The sequence below is a fragment of the Perca fluviatilis genome, chromosome 8 (assembly GCF_010015445.1).
Source record: "Perca fluviatilis chromosome 8, GENO_Pfluv_1.0, whole genome shotgun sequence".
NCBI lineage: Eukaryota > Metazoa > Chordata > Actinopteri > Perciformes > Percidae > Perca > Perca fluviatilis.
Genome location: NC_053119.1, coordinates 14,075,243 through 14,090,788, shown reverse-complemented (window position 1 = coordinate 14,090,788; position 15,546 = coordinate 14,075,243). Strand labels below are relative to the sequence as shown.

The 15,546-nt window shown below is 39.7% G+C and overlaps 2 protein-coding genes across 4 annotated transcripts; one reads left to right on the top strand and one right to left on the bottom strand.

Annotated features, from left to right (window-relative positions):
- Window positions 1–195: 195 nt before the first annotated feature.
- terb1 (telomere repeat binding bouquet formation protein 1) lies at window positions 196–11,613 on the top strand. Of its 3 annotated transcripts, XM_039809703.1 has the most exons (22): window positions 196–584; window positions 734–844; window positions 1,073–1,204; window positions 1,846–1,977; window positions 2,176–2,236; window positions 2,349–2,467; window positions 2,624–2,752; window positions 2,873–3,025; window positions 3,167–3,298; window positions 3,439–3,564; window positions 4,092–4,234; window positions 4,320–4,699; window positions 4,795–4,865; window positions 4,974–5,051; window positions 5,370–5,606; window positions 6,179–6,259; window positions 7,399–7,464; window positions 7,565–7,606; window positions 8,708–8,784; window positions 9,965–10,143; window positions 11,320–11,400; window positions 11,492–11,613. In XM_039809703.1, exons 1-21 carry the CDS (start codon window positions 542–544, stop codon window positions 11,384–11,386), a joined length of 2,559 nt encoding a protein of 852 aa, XP_039665637.1. In that variant the 5' UTR covers window positions 196–541; the 3' UTR covers window positions 11,387–11,400; window positions 11,492–11,613. The 3 variants fall into 3 exon arrangements, with proteins under 3 accessions (XP_039665637.1, XP_039665638.1, XP_039665639.1); XM_039809704.1 differs by lacking the exons at window positions 11,320–11,400; window positions 11,492–11,613 and having other exon boundaries at window positions 9,965–10,512; XM_039809705.1 differs by lacking the exons at window positions 8,708–8,784; window positions 11,320–11,400; window positions 11,492–11,613 and having other exon boundaries at window positions 9,965–10,120.
- Window positions 11,614–12,538: 925 nt separating this feature from the next.
- LOC120564578 (proteoglycan 4-like) lies at window positions 12,539–15,097 on the bottom strand. Its single transcript, XM_039809706.1, has 2 exons — window positions 14,971–15,097; window positions 12,539–14,086 (listed from the first exon to the last, which is right to left on the bottom strand). The coding sequence occupies exon 2, from the start codon at window positions 14,077–14,079 to the stop codon at window positions 13,078–13,080; it is 1,002 nt and encodes a 333-aa protein (XP_039665640.1). The 5' UTR covers window positions 14,080–14,086; window positions 14,971–15,097; the 3' UTR covers window positions 12,539–13,077.
- Between the last annotated feature and the right edge of the window lie 449 nt (window positions 15,098–15,546).

Genomic DNA, 15,546 nt, shown 5'->3' with positions numbered 1-15,546 from the left:
AACCAGAGCCATACTTTCTCTATCACTCTGCTCGAAACCAACAGTCTGTCTTTCTCTATCACTCCGCTCGAAACCATAGCTCGAAACCTTATATACTGTCTATGCTCGAAACACGTGTCGACGTCAACACGGACAACCGTCGCAGGCGTCAACAGTGTGTTACTATGGTAACGTTATGTGCCGACGTTCTGTCACCAACGGCAAACGCTTAGCTAACATTTTGATAATTGACTAATGTTAATATGTTGTCTTGTCACCTTAACTTACCCTAACCTTTGTTTAATGAGAAGTGGGGATTAGCTAAATCAACGTTAATACTCCTCAAGCAAAAGTTTGGACATTAGCTACATTTTTGTTCGCTACCGTTAGCTAGCGAGTTCTGAAAATAGCACAACATATAATGCTAGCTAAATGCTAGACGTGGTTGGATAAGTGATGGTATTCTTGTAATATTAAGTTAGCCATACTATTACTTTGGTGACATTTAACCGTTGTTAATGGTTTTTAAACCAGTGAGGTAGCTAGCTATTAAAAGAGTGACATGGATAATACAGTGGTTTACAGCAGCAGCCGTAAAGTGAATAGTAAGTGAAGTTGATGCCAACTCCAGATGTGCACATTTTGTATTTGTATATTATGGGCGTAGCTAGCTTATGTAACATTATACATTTACAGATGTATGCTATGTCTGTCTGGTTAACATGGCCTTGCTTTTTCATCGTTCTGCTTTCAGCCACAAGGACAGATCTTAGTTTGCTGCTTGAGTGTCTGAAGTTTCAGATGAAATGTCCCGATTTGCAGAAACAAGCTCTTCTCGCCATTCACTCAATCTGTGAAAAGAGAGGTACAGTAATAGTGCTAACCCTAAACATCAATGACAAAAACATGGCCTTGTCTCTAACCATCTCCTACATACACCTACAGCACCATAAGTCAGATTTGTTGTTGGACACGTTTGCTGATGAATACATAATAATAAATTAAGTCAGTGATGCATACATTTACGTATTCAGCATTACACCCTGACGTATCTTTTTTCTGTCTGTTTCACTTTAAACTTTAATTATTTCAGAGGATAATGTGGACTTGCTGAGAGAAATGGGAGGTGTGGCATTTGTGTATAACCTCTCCAAATCCAGTATTGTTCGTTCAGATGTAAAGGAGACTGCACTATTTACGCTTGGCACGTTAGCAGAGGCCAATGGTAGGTGCGTGCGTGTGTTTGTGTGTGTGTGTGTGTCTGTGTGTGATTGTTGCTGAATCACAATTCAGGGCCGCATTTGCAAGGATGCAGTCCAAAAAGTAGTGTCCTTTCTTGCAGTTGAAGCCTAGTATTTCTTCCCCAAATGAGAAAACTCGACCATACAGGGATCAACACTATGCATTTTGGGGGTCCTTGTCATCTTGTAAAGGGTTAGGGTTTGCAAGTTTACAGGCAGGAAGTTGCCCTTAAACAGCTAAGTGGTAAATATCGGTGGTAAAGGTAGGCGCCAAAACAAATAATAGGTAACTGGCAAAAACTGTAGTATATTAATTTTAATCTTTTCCATTTTTCTGTAGATTGTGGGATTCTTAAAGGACAGACATGATAGTTTTGTCACCCTGTCCTTGACATACAGTTTTAAAAATGTGGACACCAGAGACTGTGCTCCTGAATTGAGATACAGCATATGTGTAATTTTAAGTATACAACAAGCCTGTGTACTGCCATATGTGCATAATATCACATGTTTCACAATTCATGTTTATGTATCGGTGTAATGTAGTATTTTCAAGTGAAAGTCATTTGAGAGTAAATGACAATTTTACTTTTGATAATATACTATTTATCTTTTCTTCTGGTAGTGTATTGCAAGAATTCTCTGTGCAGAAAGGAGACATTTGCAGACCTTGCTGGTTTTTTGATGAAAGAAGACATCCCGCTAACACTGAAGAGAGTGTCTGTCTATTTGCTGTCTGTGTTGGTAGCCAACAACAGTAAGATCAAGTTCCCCAACGGATAAATTGAGTTAAAGCTACAGGATTGGTTGTCCCATTTATGTGCAAGTTTTTCTGTCACAACCTACATTTTCTTTGCTTTGGTTTTAGTTTTAAGCTCATGAAAGACATGTAATGCGCGTTAAACCAAATCTACAGTACTTTTTATAGCCCTCATGTATCTGTATGCAATTGCAGAATCAGGACAGACTCTAGGCCAAACCACTGGCTGCTTGGATATTCTACTGCAGCTTTTCAGGTATCTTGCAATTCTAAACAACATACATCAGTTATACAAAGTATCCCTGAAATTGTATTAAAAAACACTCATATAAGCATACATATAAGTTTAATAGTATACATTTTTGCAGGACCACTTCCCCTGTCTCCACAGAGGCTACTTTGAGAGCAGCTAATGCTACTCAAACCTACCAACTTTGGGCCTCTGTGTCTAGTGCTCTCTGTGGATGTGTCAACAACCCTCAGAATGGTAATGTCTGTGTATTTGTGCCTTGTACTGAGGAGTTAGTATGTAAAACATTGATGTTATGCTATCCAGGCAACTACTTTCAAGTCAAATCATAGAGTACCACATAAGTTTATATCTGAAGTAAGAGCAACAACTGTTTTTGCTTTTCTCTTCCAGAGGATGGTCAGCGTATTTGTGTAGCAGCCTTTCCCATGATAAAAGTCTGGCTTCAGCAGATTGCTTTGCCATGCACTGAGATTTTCCAACCCATATGTTCCTTCATAGCAATGACAGTTGCAAACAACTGTAAGTAAAAGGGGCAGAATGGCTTGAGCTAAACCTGTGATATCTTGTGTTTATGTAAAACTTCTAAATTGAAACAAAAACTGTAATTCTTAAATGTTTATCACATCTTTGTTTTTGCAGCCTGTGTTCAGGAGAGTTTTTCTGCTTTGGGGGGTCTGGATACTCTCACTCTTGCACTGGTTCGTCTAGCTTCTGCGGCAGATACAAGCTTGTTGTCTTGCCAGCTTTCCGTCACTATATCCAAGACCCTGTCAGCTTGCATCACAGATAACTGTGCGTATCACTCTCACACACACACACACACACACACACACACACACACACATATATATATATATATATATATATACAGCTTAACAGTTCACTTAAACAACCAAAGTGTCTCCTTCTCCATTCACAATCTATTCTTTGTAGCTTCCCTGGCTTCAGGTCTGGCTCAGTATGGCGTGGTTTCCCACCTCTTCTTCCTGCTGACTAGTCCACACCTGCACCCTGAGGACAGGCTCTCTGTTTTACTCACCTTGGGCCACTGCACTGAATCCTCTGGTAAGACTGCACAATAGTGTGCTGTTTGTGCCAACACTTTTCTGGTAGTGTTATAGTGTTTCCACTTTATATTTTTACACACTTTCCACTTCAGAGAATTTCAACCACTGCTGCGGTCTTTTGTTTCTTCCTGTCTGTAGAGGAGCACCAGTCCCAGTTGGTGCAGTGTGGAGGCCTGCCCCTTATCATAACCCTACTCACAGAGGATACAAGTGAGGAGGTTAGGAAGGCTGCTACATTCATATTGCAGACCTGCAAACAGGCCAGTAAGTCATCATCGTTGTTTTAAAGTCACTCTGTGACATTGTTATTTAGCACTATTACTCAGGAAGTAATACAGATGCTTCATTTGCACCATTGCCACAAAAATATCTTTCTTTCTCCCTATATTTACTTGTGTAATGGGAAAGTGTGCATTTTACTTTTGAAACATTAAATAATTTAAACAAGTTTTCTTTCTCTTGCATATTAAAGTGACTGACAGTTAGTGCAAAGCATTACATGGCTCAGTGTAGCACAGTGATCTTGAGGCAATAAAGATCAGAGTTAATCATTTTCTTCCCTAACCTTTTTTGTTGTTGCATTTCCTTCACTTTTTGCATTCCTTTCACATAACTACAATTAGAAGAGTATTTAAATGAGTTAGTTCAATAGCTTTCTTGATACCTTTCTGAGAAGTTTTCTGAAAGTGAGATCTAATAATTAATAAATAGAATAAGTGATTGGAATAATACGTGGGGTGAATGTAGAATATGGAGCTCTCATAATGACTTGTTTTTCCTTGTCTGTAAAGCCATGTCCTTGGGAGTGCCTGAACTGACAGCGAGACAGGGGGAGGGTGAAAATGTGACCCCCCTTACAAACATGGGCGGCTTCAGGAGCTCAGCCAGAGAGGTGCTGCGCAGGATTGAACTGCTAGAGAAGAGACAAGCAAAGGTCAGATATACATTCCCACACATGTCGACAATGTAGTCGGCATGTAGCGTGTTGACTCATGATGTGTGCTTGTGTCCATTTTTAGGAGGCTAAGGATGAGCAGGAAGACACAGAACCATTAACTTTAACCGAAGGGCTAGGCCAGCTCTCTCTGCCTCCAGCTTTACTGCAGCCTCTGCAGCTGAAGGAGAGGATTAAAACCATTCCCACAGCATATAGACAGAACAGTACTCTTGAACATGTCGAAGCAGGGGGTGACAACTACATTCAAACCTTCAGAAACGTGATCAAGAATACGAGTGACCGTGAACTGAAGCACATGAGCTCCAGTTTAAGTATGCAGGAAGGGAAGGCTAAAACCAGTGAAGGGGATGTGTGGTGTTCCATGTGCAAGGGTACTGGAGCCCTAAAGTCTTCCCATCTGCGGCCAGTAGAGGGAGGCAGAGAGCCTCATACAGCAGACAGGTAGTAGAGTTCCTCAGTGTTGATTACTTCTTAATGAGATAAGCTCAAATGAAATCATAGTTTTCAACATTACTTTTTCTTCTGTTTTTGTTTAGTCAGTTGTTTAAGCCCCCAGCACCAGTGAGGCACAGTGTACCAAAAGAAATTAAATGTACTGATGTGGAAGGTAAGAGTCACAGCTTTGTGCCACTTGAACGTTTTTGCTTCAATTTTTGTTTGCACCAGATGTGTAGTTTCAGGCATGTTTTTTCAAGTAATATATTTTTATGTTAAGAGTTACAGCACCATGAGATGAGTGAGGTGGGGAACATCTCAGTGGAGGAACACTCACTCTCTAGTATACGGTGTGCAGGTAGGAGAACAAGATGCTGGCCCTCAGTGAAATGCTTTCCATCTTGTATTATCAAATGGTTATTGAGAGTTCAAGCAAGTGTAGTGTATGGGTCAGCCTTTACAATACTGTATTTTCTTTGTTAGTGTAATATGTTATTTAAGCACTCTTGTTCAAGCTTATTTTGGACACTTGGGACTGTGTAATAAGGCTACACAAGTAATCACCATTGTATTTATATTTCTAAACTTTAAGGGATCATTCAGTTAAATTATTGTAAAGCCAACACTGGATTTTCACCACTGAATTCCTTGCATCCCTGTTCTTTCTCTCCTTTAGGTTGTGTGCTGCCTTTTGAGGAGGTGACAAGTCGCACTTTTGCGTCTCTCCAAAGCTCTTGCCACCACAGCTGTGACATGCACAAGGTTCTCCAGGAGGCCACAGAGCAGTTCAGGACTCGTCACTTCAACCTTCTGTTCAGGAGAGAGTACCAAGACGACAGTGTGGAGCAGACAGAACCAGACCCTGAGAGAGTTTCAGCTGCAGAGCCACAGAGAAGCCGGGAGAACTGGAGAGGTAAGCAAAATTCAGCATTTGCATTTGCACAGGAAATCCATCTTACGAAAAGGAGTAGTTCCAGTCAAAAAAATGCATTGCTCGTGGACACATTTTTGGGATAATAAAGTTTACCTTGATCTTAACCTTGACATGGTGGTGCAACATTAAGCACTTTGTATTCACGTTAAATATAGGAATGGACAGAAGTGTTCCTCACAGTTGAAGCTCATTGCTATCTTCCATATGCTTACCCCATAGTAATTCCCTGTGGATGCTCACAATGATAAAATAATAATAAAATGTTAAATGTGTGTGTAGTGTGAAGGCGCTACAAGTTACATTTCATTGTGTGAGTGTGTGAAAAGTGCATGTTCTACTTTTGTTTTGGCAGTTTTTAGACATTTTATGAGAGCTCAGTTCTACATTTTGTTACCCTGTTCCCTATTAACCTGGTAAGGCTAGCATTAGCTAACCTGGCTACTTTCCTTGTCCATTACTCCAATTGTTACTTTAATATCCTCAGTTTGAAACAGACGTTATTGTCTTGAACTACTGCTATAAAATGTCTGATTTTTATTCCCCTGTAAAAGAGGTCTGCCTGACTCCCATACGTAAAGGAGCAGGGAAAGGCAAGCCCTCCCTGCCAGAACACCAGTGGAAGAAGCACAATGGTAAGAACTATGCAGCAAATGGATCTATCTAGCTCTTTAACACCAGTGTTGGGAGTAACGCGTTACAAAAGTAACGCAATTACAGTAATGTATTCCTTTTTGCTGTAACGCAGTAATATAATGCATTACTAATTAAATTTCGGTTATATTATTACCCGTTACAATCTCAGTAACGCGAGTTACTACGCATTTTAACGCAACATTTTTTAAGAATTTCCCAACACCGCGAAGCATTTGTTCACAGGAAAAAAAGCCGTGAGTATTATTTCATAACATCTGTGTCCCAACAGGTGACGGTACGTCAGCTCGGACAGCAGTGTGTCCGAGCCGCTGACAGATTTAAACATGTCGGGAATACATGTTTAGGCTTGCTTACACGTAAATCATTGCAGTTTATCAGCCGTGGAGAGTAACTCTGCCTGTAGTGGAATGGCTTGACGACCAAACGGACGGAACGGTAATAATTATTACAGTTGCAGTTTTACAAACAAGAAATTGAGCAAAGTAAATACGACCTCGGGGGCGTTCTTTTTGCAACTTCCGGGTCGTAACTCCGGAAAACAACTCGTAAAACGACTTCGGTGGACAAAAAGAACGCACCATAAGAGCATAGACAGTATATAAGAGTACACAAGGTACACAACCGACAACTTCCGTGTAGTCTACTTCAAAATAAAAGCACTTCCTGTGACGGTTCGCAGTAAAACTAAATGACTGTTAAACAAATAAGGTTGTGTACCTTTTCACATATCAGCTGTAAATCAAGTACTGTAAATAATGTAAATAGTGAGTTTTAATCACACTATAATTGGCAATTTCCTTTAGACTGTTTTAAACTAAACAACATGAATTTCTTATTCAAGTGCTTTAAACAAACATTTTACAACAATGCCATAGGCTACTTCAATACAACTGTAAGGTACTTTGAATTGAGTATTTTCATTTTCTCCTACTTGCCTATTGTACGTTTTACTTATCTATTTTTTATAGCTTTAGTTACTTTGCATATTCATATTAATTATACAAAATATTATGAATAATCTGTGATGTATTAACACAATTTTGTTGTAGGGCACTAAACCATCATACATGTACAATATTCTTTAGGTGTGTAATTTGGGTGTCTTCTTCCATCATAGGCATCACTTTGACTCCACGGCACAGTGGAGCTAAAAAGCAGATATTCACCTCTCATAACAGGACCGGTATGTATGTGACATAATCACAGCTACATAGCATTTATTGTTGTCCTTGTCCTATTTTTGTCATATTAAACACCATTGATCTCATCACTCCTCCTCTCAGGTCCAGGCTTGACTCCCCTGAAAAGGTCTCGTCTTCCTGAAGGTAGATATGTGAGGTCAGATATGGGTATTTACAGTAGATGACTTTTAAGGGTGTGTGAATGTTATGATTGAGAGCCTGTGGGGAGAGCTGTCCTCTGTAGTGTGTTTTTGGCAGTATACAAACCAAAGAGCAGAAGGAATGTTGAACTGCAGCCAGTGTTCTCACAGTGCAGGCTAGAGCTTGTTCAGAGCCGCACAGCTGTATTAAGCTGTTTCACACTCTGTATAACACACTGTGTGTGTGTGTGTGTTTGTGTGTTTGTGTGTTTGTGTGTATGTGTATGTGTGTGTGTGTGTGTGTGTGTGTGTGTGTGTGTGTGTGTGTGTGTGTGTGTGTGTGTGTGTGTGTGTGTGTGTGTGTGTGTGTGTGTGTGTGTGTGATTGAAAGGGTGTGCACTGATGCTTTTGTATTAAGCCAGTGACATGGTGTTAAAGGGGGAGACATTTTAGTCTGTTCCATCTTGAACATGATTTTGCATTACATTCACTATACTGTAAAATAAAAGTATATATTTTGTGGCTGTATTTGCCATCAATCCTATTTTTCACCTTCTGCTTTCCAATTCTGCCAATTCCCATGCTTTTAGTCAAATTTTCTGTAGCCTAAAAGTGTGTGCTGTGGTGTTGCAACATGGGTGCAGAAGCACTGTTGTGGAATGCAGTCTTTCTGTGCTGAGATTTATTGTATCTTTATACCTTTCAGCCAAATGCATTTACCAATGCTCACTTTGTGTGAGTGCACACCTAGAACAGTTTTGTCTTCCACTGCACAGTCCACCTTTTTATTATTTCTCTGTCAAGTTCAGCAGTTTTTTACGCCCTTCTCTTCTCTTAATTTTCTCCCCCTTTCTTCTTGCCCAGTCATTCTTCCCTTTCTGTATTGTTTGTATGGTAGCTGTATTAGTCATAAATGTTGATGTAATATTGCTCTTATAAATAGTAGGGCAAGAGAAACGAGAGACGTACTCTATCTGTATTGAAGTCTGTGGCCAGTTGATGTGTTGTTGAGTAACAGAATGAGTTTCTCAAAGACTGTGAGAACCTGGCGTCCTATCAGTCTTTTTCACACACAAACGCAAACTGATTTATGTTTCAAATACAGAGAGAAGAAAAGGGAATAATAGTGGAAATCCCGCTCCTAATGATGAGCCGAGAACTAGCACAGATCAATCTTCCACTGTAAGAGTTTAAAAGAATATTGTTTGTCAAAAATGCATTTATTGAAATTGATATGGCCTTCTGGGTTTTCCAACAGCTTTTTTAATGCTATAATTGTATGCTGTATTGCATTGAAGTGTAAAACATATTTGAGGACTATAATGAGGAAATGTACAGTGAAAAGTAGCGATGGGATGTGAGAATCAGTTCCCATTTAGAACCAGAATTATTTGGCTCTGATACTATGATTATATCATTGCCTACTGAGTACTTTTATTTATTTAAAGTGAAACTTAATCCATGGCACAAAGGAGAGAGGATATTTAAATATATGCCCGCATTTGACCAAATTGGAAAAAATCATTGTAGGCAATACATGGGATTTCAGGGCAATATGAAAATCAACAGGCTTTTCTTGAAACAGAAATGACACAACATCAGATGTCAAGTCTCAACAAGTTGATTTTCATAGGATACTGAAATAAGTTAAAACTAATAGAGAGTGGGAAATCATTTTAAAACTGTATGCTAAAACAGTGTGATATGCTTTGAAGAATGGCTGCAAGTAATTTGTGCAATCAGAATCAGTTTTATTGGCCAAGTATACTTACATACACAAGGAATTTGACTTCGGTAGGTGTTGACTCTCTATACATTCAACAAATAGACATGTAGTAGTAACATACTGTACAATAGAGACAACAATATACATGTAGGCACATATTAACATAATATACAAATAAAAAATAATATCAAGACAAGTACACATGGAGTGGGATGTAAAGTGCAAAAAGTAATAGTGCAAAGTAGTGTGCAAGATAGAGAGCGTTGTACCGAGGCTGCCAGCTGCGGCGCCATCTTGGAACTTAATGTGTTAATAATGGGCTGAAATGTGGATAACCACCAATATGTTCTATAAACATTAGTCACACAGGCATCTTTAGCAGATGATTTTAAACAGGAAAAACATCTATTTTAGATTTTATTATTCTATTAAGTAGAGCTTTAGTAACTAGCCCATGTGTCAAAGAAGGCATTAACAGTTCACATAAGAGGCACAGATATTGTACTGAATGAGGTCAAGTGTGCACCCATGCACATGAGATTTGTTCCATAATCCACACTCTCCTGTCCATTTGACAGACTGTCTTATTTTTACTTGAAGTTTTGCCTTTTCTGCCTTCCTTATTATTAATCATAGAGAAGGGAGAGGAAAGACTTCAGCCCTGAGGAGGTGCGTTGCCTGCTGTGCGGAGTGAAGACTTACGGCTTCTCCTGGAACACCATCTTGTGGTCATACGACTTCCAACCTGGACGCACCAATGTTGACCTGGCCAAAAAATACAGGAGGCTAATGGCAACACGAGAAAATCTCCTTAAGTAAGACATTTGATAGTTTTCTTTATAAATGTGAAATTGCCCTCAGATGAACTGCTGATTGTTTCTTCAGAAAGGCTCTGCATAATCCTGGCCCTGAGATCCTGGGCCAGCCCATTAATAATGGCTCCCTGTAAATAATAGCTCTGACTCTACTGTATTTATGACTCCGACTGTATTTATTGGAAAAAAATCGTTTACTTCATATACTCATAATATATTGTACTCTCAGTATTTATAAAGACTTTTAGTACTTTGTATATGGTTTGCACTGTTTAAAAAAATGTTTTTGCAGCTCTTCAGTGCTTTATATTGTTAATTGTTTATTTTTGTTATGTTAAAACATTAAAACAGGTATTGAAGATTCTTAAATTTCTGTCAGCTTCTTCTCTGTCAAAAAGGCTTTTGTATTTGAAATAATGCAAACAGACTTTCATAAAAAAATGTAATTACAAATGTAGCTGCAGACACTACTACATACATGTTCATAGAACAAAGGGTCACTTGGGACTAAATCAGAAACCAATGGGACTTTTTGTAAAAATGAATTGTGCCAGATTTAGAGTGAATTAGATGTATAACCTTTGAGGAGTTTTAAAATCCTTGTTTCGTTGTAGCACCACCTATTGATGAATCACCACCACTGTGTTGCCACATGTAGGTCTGCCTGATTTGATTACAACAGCACAATGTGTTGATGAGTTGTGGCAGTAAAAAGACCCAGCCCTAAACACGTTGGCAAACACGTATACTAATGCTGTGTCATAATTGTTCTTTGGGCCAGATCAGGTTTGCTGTGTACCAGTTTGGATACCATTGGATCTGAATTTTTTAAAGAAGCATATAATAGTTTTTGTTTTTTCATAAATAATCACAATGTCAGAACATCTTTTTGAATGTGATTTGACCCAAGTTACTGTAAAGTCTGTTGTGTAGTGCGCCATTACTCTATACATGCATTGCTTTTTTTTAATATCTTTCAACAAGTTACTTAAGCAAAACAAAAGAAATATATATGTGTGTGTGTGTGTGTGTGTGTGTGTGTGTGTGTGTGTGTGTGTGTGTGTGTGTGTGTGTGTGTGTGTGTGTGTGGTGTGTGTTACTTCCTTGACATACTGTACAGTGTCAGAGAAGCAAATACCAAGTTCTGTTTTCTTTGTTTTTGTGCTTTGGCCATAGTGTCCATAGTGAGGCAGGAAATCAACAAGGAGAGGGCAGACTCAAGTCCAGCACTTTTGTTTATTGAGCTGAAAGCCTCTGGTATGACAGGAATCACAAATGGTTCAAATCAGCTGTTAATCTGAATCAAGAAGCAGCTCCGTGAGTCTACTAACTGTATCCTCTACTAAAGGCTAGTTTGACTGAGATCACTGTCTGAAGAGTGCCTCTCCCTCTCCACGGGGACTCATCAGTGTGTTGCCAAAACCATGGGACTTACCCGGTTGCCATGCCCTGAGGCGTAGGCTGTAAAGGTTAGGTGTGGCTGGACCAGATAAATGTTTATTGGGAGTGGGACTTAGTATGATGAAACTGTAGAATACATAAGTGATGCACAATGATTTTCTGATATACATTTAATATTGTATATCAATAGTTAAATTGATGACATCACAGTGTCATTCTTAGTATTCCTGTCAAATTGGCAAAGTCAGTTATTTTTTAAGTTGAATTTTTCAGCTTCTCATACCAAGCCACTGACTACTTGGTCAAGATGTTGGGATAGCAATGCAGTGAGGGTAAGATGAGTGCGGTGGGAGAGGCATGTGAGGAGCAGAATTCTCATGGACTGAAACAGTCACACTAAGGACTTTTGACCCAGAGCCCCCGAAAACCTCCTTCCTTTGGAAAGAATGTGGCTTCGTCTCTCCACTCTCATCCTCTCTCCCACAAGACTGAGGAGGCACTGTCTCTCTTACGTAATCTATGCTGTGTTGGCTGGAATTTGATTTCCATATGTACACTGTGTTCCATACATGTACTGGTGTGTTACAAAACATGCTCTAAAATTGGAGAAAGCTCCAATTGTTCCAATACATGCATTTAACAGATCCATGCTCTGCACTGGCAAGCTCAGTCTTGTTCCACATTCAGAATGACGGGACGAGCCTACAGCTACTGTAGATGTTGTGACCTCACAGCTGATGAATGTTAAGTATAACACCAACTCGCTTTTATCTTGATCTTAACCTATTTTCCATTCCCCAAATCTTCAACATAACAATATCTTGTAGTAAAAAAAAAAGGGACAGTCAGGGACAATCACCGTAACACATGTAGAATAATGTTTTTATTTTCACAAGCAAGCCACTACCTAGTTTAAAAGTTAAAAAAAAAATCCCATTATTGTAATGAAAATATATACAATAAAGACAAAGAATATTACAAAGTCCAAACATGATTATGTTAAGGCATAAATGTTTATTGGACACTATTCTGCTATAAAGCGGTATGCATATACTGTCTCCATCTTTGGTTGCATTGCTGCTGTCCCTTGCCTATTGTTTTGCATTCACTTGATGCACATATCCTCCTCAAAAAGGTTTTGCTTTTCACTTTGTTCTCGATCAACATGACAATTCTTGCCTTCAACCTTTTTTTTTGTCAGGTGTTGTTATATATAGCAATGGCTTTATTTTACTCTCAAAGAAATTCATTTAAATTCTTTCTTGGTGCACTTGCATAGAGGAAGATCTCTATTGTCCAGCAATACACCAAAGTACACTGATAATAACCCCTGTGCTGTTAAAGCCCCACCAATACACATTTTGGCACATTTGGTTCATTTAGAAAGAGAAATACCTTTTTGCCTGTATAAGGCCACTAAAGTGAGTAGTAAAAACATTGCATCTGTGATTCTTTCAGAATTCATATAATGGCTAAAGAGGGTTTCACAGAAAAATATCCATTCACTTATTTAATGAATCCTCTTCCATGGTTTCACATCAGCTCAGTGGAAGTGCTCATGGCATCAGGGATCTCGACATCAGCGGGAATGATATCAGCGGCCAGGTCATTTCCTTTCAGCTCTAAGTTCTTCAGCAGTCCACAAACACTTTCCTCGTTGATGTCGCTCACAAGCTGCTCCAAATTCCCTGCAGCCTGCACCCCCGTCAGCTTTTCCAGAGGTTCTGATGTGTCCTCACTCTCTTCAACCTCAGCACTCTCTTGGTATTCCTTGGTCACCGGGATGTCTGAGGGCTCGTCTGCATTGACTGGGGCGGTGATGGAAACTGGAATGTCAATAGGTTGGGGAGTTACATCAGGGACACCCAGGTCGATCAAAGGGGGTGAAGAAATCACTGGCTCAGGGAGAGACTCTTGGCTAAGCAGGTCTGTCTTCTCCTCCAGAGCCTCAGCTGGGGCTGGTACTGACTCTGAGATGGGTTCAGGGTCTGTCTCAACTTCTGCCTCTGGTTCAGGAACTAGCTCTGGTTCGGGAACTGGCTCTGGTTCGGGAACTAGCTCTGGTTCGGGAACTGGCTCTGGATCGGGAACTAGTTCTGGTTCAGGAACTGGCTCTGGTTCATGAACTGGCTCTGGTTCAGGAACTGGCTCTGGTTCGGGAACTGACTCTGGAGCGAGCTGAGCTTCAGCAACAGGTTTTGGATCGGATTCTGGAGGTGATGGTTTGCTGACCAGAGGCTCGGGTTGGACTGGAGCTGGGGTTTCCTTTGCCACAGGCTCTGGTTCAGCATCAGTTAATGGGTCTGATGCAGCAGGAGCCTCTATCACTTGACACTCTGAGACACATTCTTCAGTGGGTAAACATGCCATTAGTGTTACTGGCTCCCCCATCACCACATCTAGGTTCTCTGCCTGAATGACCTCCTGAGTCAACGTTATCTCAGAGTCTTCTGCTGGTTGTGCAGGCTCCTGTTCAGTTTCATCAGTTTCAGCACTGTTGCCTAGGGCTCCTCGCCTGTTTAATTGGTTTCCCATGATGAACCTGAAGAAATGAGACAAATGAGAATACAATTATACTTTAAATAATGAAATGTCAAGTTCTAGTATTTAAGTGATTACAAAAAAGTAATGTCAAGCTTTTTCTTTAGCTCAATATTACATAACATTCCTGTTGCAGGCATTGCATTACAAGTTGAAGCTTTTCTCCCAAATTCATGAATATGCAATTGATAAAGGTTACAAAAACAACAAAAAATGTAGAATAGCAACTTGTTATACTTGTCAAGATGCACTAAACTCGTTGAGCAGAAAAGATCCCAGTGAGTGTTCTAAGGTACATTGTGTTCTCTTTTACCCTCCCCGGTACAGCATGTACTATATAGTGTCTGAGATTTGTGCGTGTCTATATAGTAAAAGTTTCTGGAGTGCCCGAGGGGATCCATTTGTTATCTCTTTTCTTGCCTGTTTTGCACGGCATGTCACCTCTCAGGTCTTAACTCCATTAGAAACCAAATCTGGACGCGTTTAGACGTGCACTGAAAACGTTTGCCAAGATCACGTAACAGCCCCCTATGTCAGGAAAACTATATTTGTGATTTGCCTTAGTTTGCATTTTTTAATTGTTCTATAATAACCACACCTTGATCCAGTTGTGCTGCCTATTAGAAGAAACATATCCGCATGTCGTTCAAACTGTTTAATTATGAATGGCATGACAAATATTCCGATTGTAATTATTATTATCAACACAAACAATATCCGTATGCTAATTGTCATTAATTGTTGGTCAAAGCAAAACGAACAAAGAAACCCTTACAGACGACCCCGCCTCCCTGTCGTGCTGAACAAACTTAGAACATCTATCCAAAATGTAGAAGTCAAATCAGTTATAACAGTTATAACGGGAAGTAAGTAATAAGAACCTACCGTTTGAACTTTGTTGCGATTCAGTAAAAGTAAATAACGTTGCAGAGGATGTCGCACTCCCAACTTGGAGAAGACGCACGTCCAACTGTCTGTCGAAGCGCGCACCAGTGGAGAAGACTCCTGCAAATGCGCGTTCCCGGTCTATGCGCGTGCCGTAGCCTACACCAACCCCAGGCCACTACACTTCCCGAGCCAGATTGATTTAACAAACGTAGGTAAACAACTCAAAATTAAACTAGCCTACTCGTTTTACATAATCAACCTTTATATCCAGCCATGGATCACTTCTTGACGTTCAAAATGATCACCACTAGTTTCAAAATAATCATCACTGACTCATGTTTCAAAATGTTTACCATACCTTTCAAAATGATCACTACTAATCCATGTTTCAAAATGTTTACCATACCTTTCAAAATGATCACTACTAATCCATGTTTCAAAATGTTTACCATACGTTTCAAAATGATCACCACTAAACCATGTTTCAAAATAATTACTAGCTTTTAAAACTGATACTTCAAAGCTAGTGGTTTCAGTGTTGACTACAGTCCAATGTGGTCATGATGAAGAAGC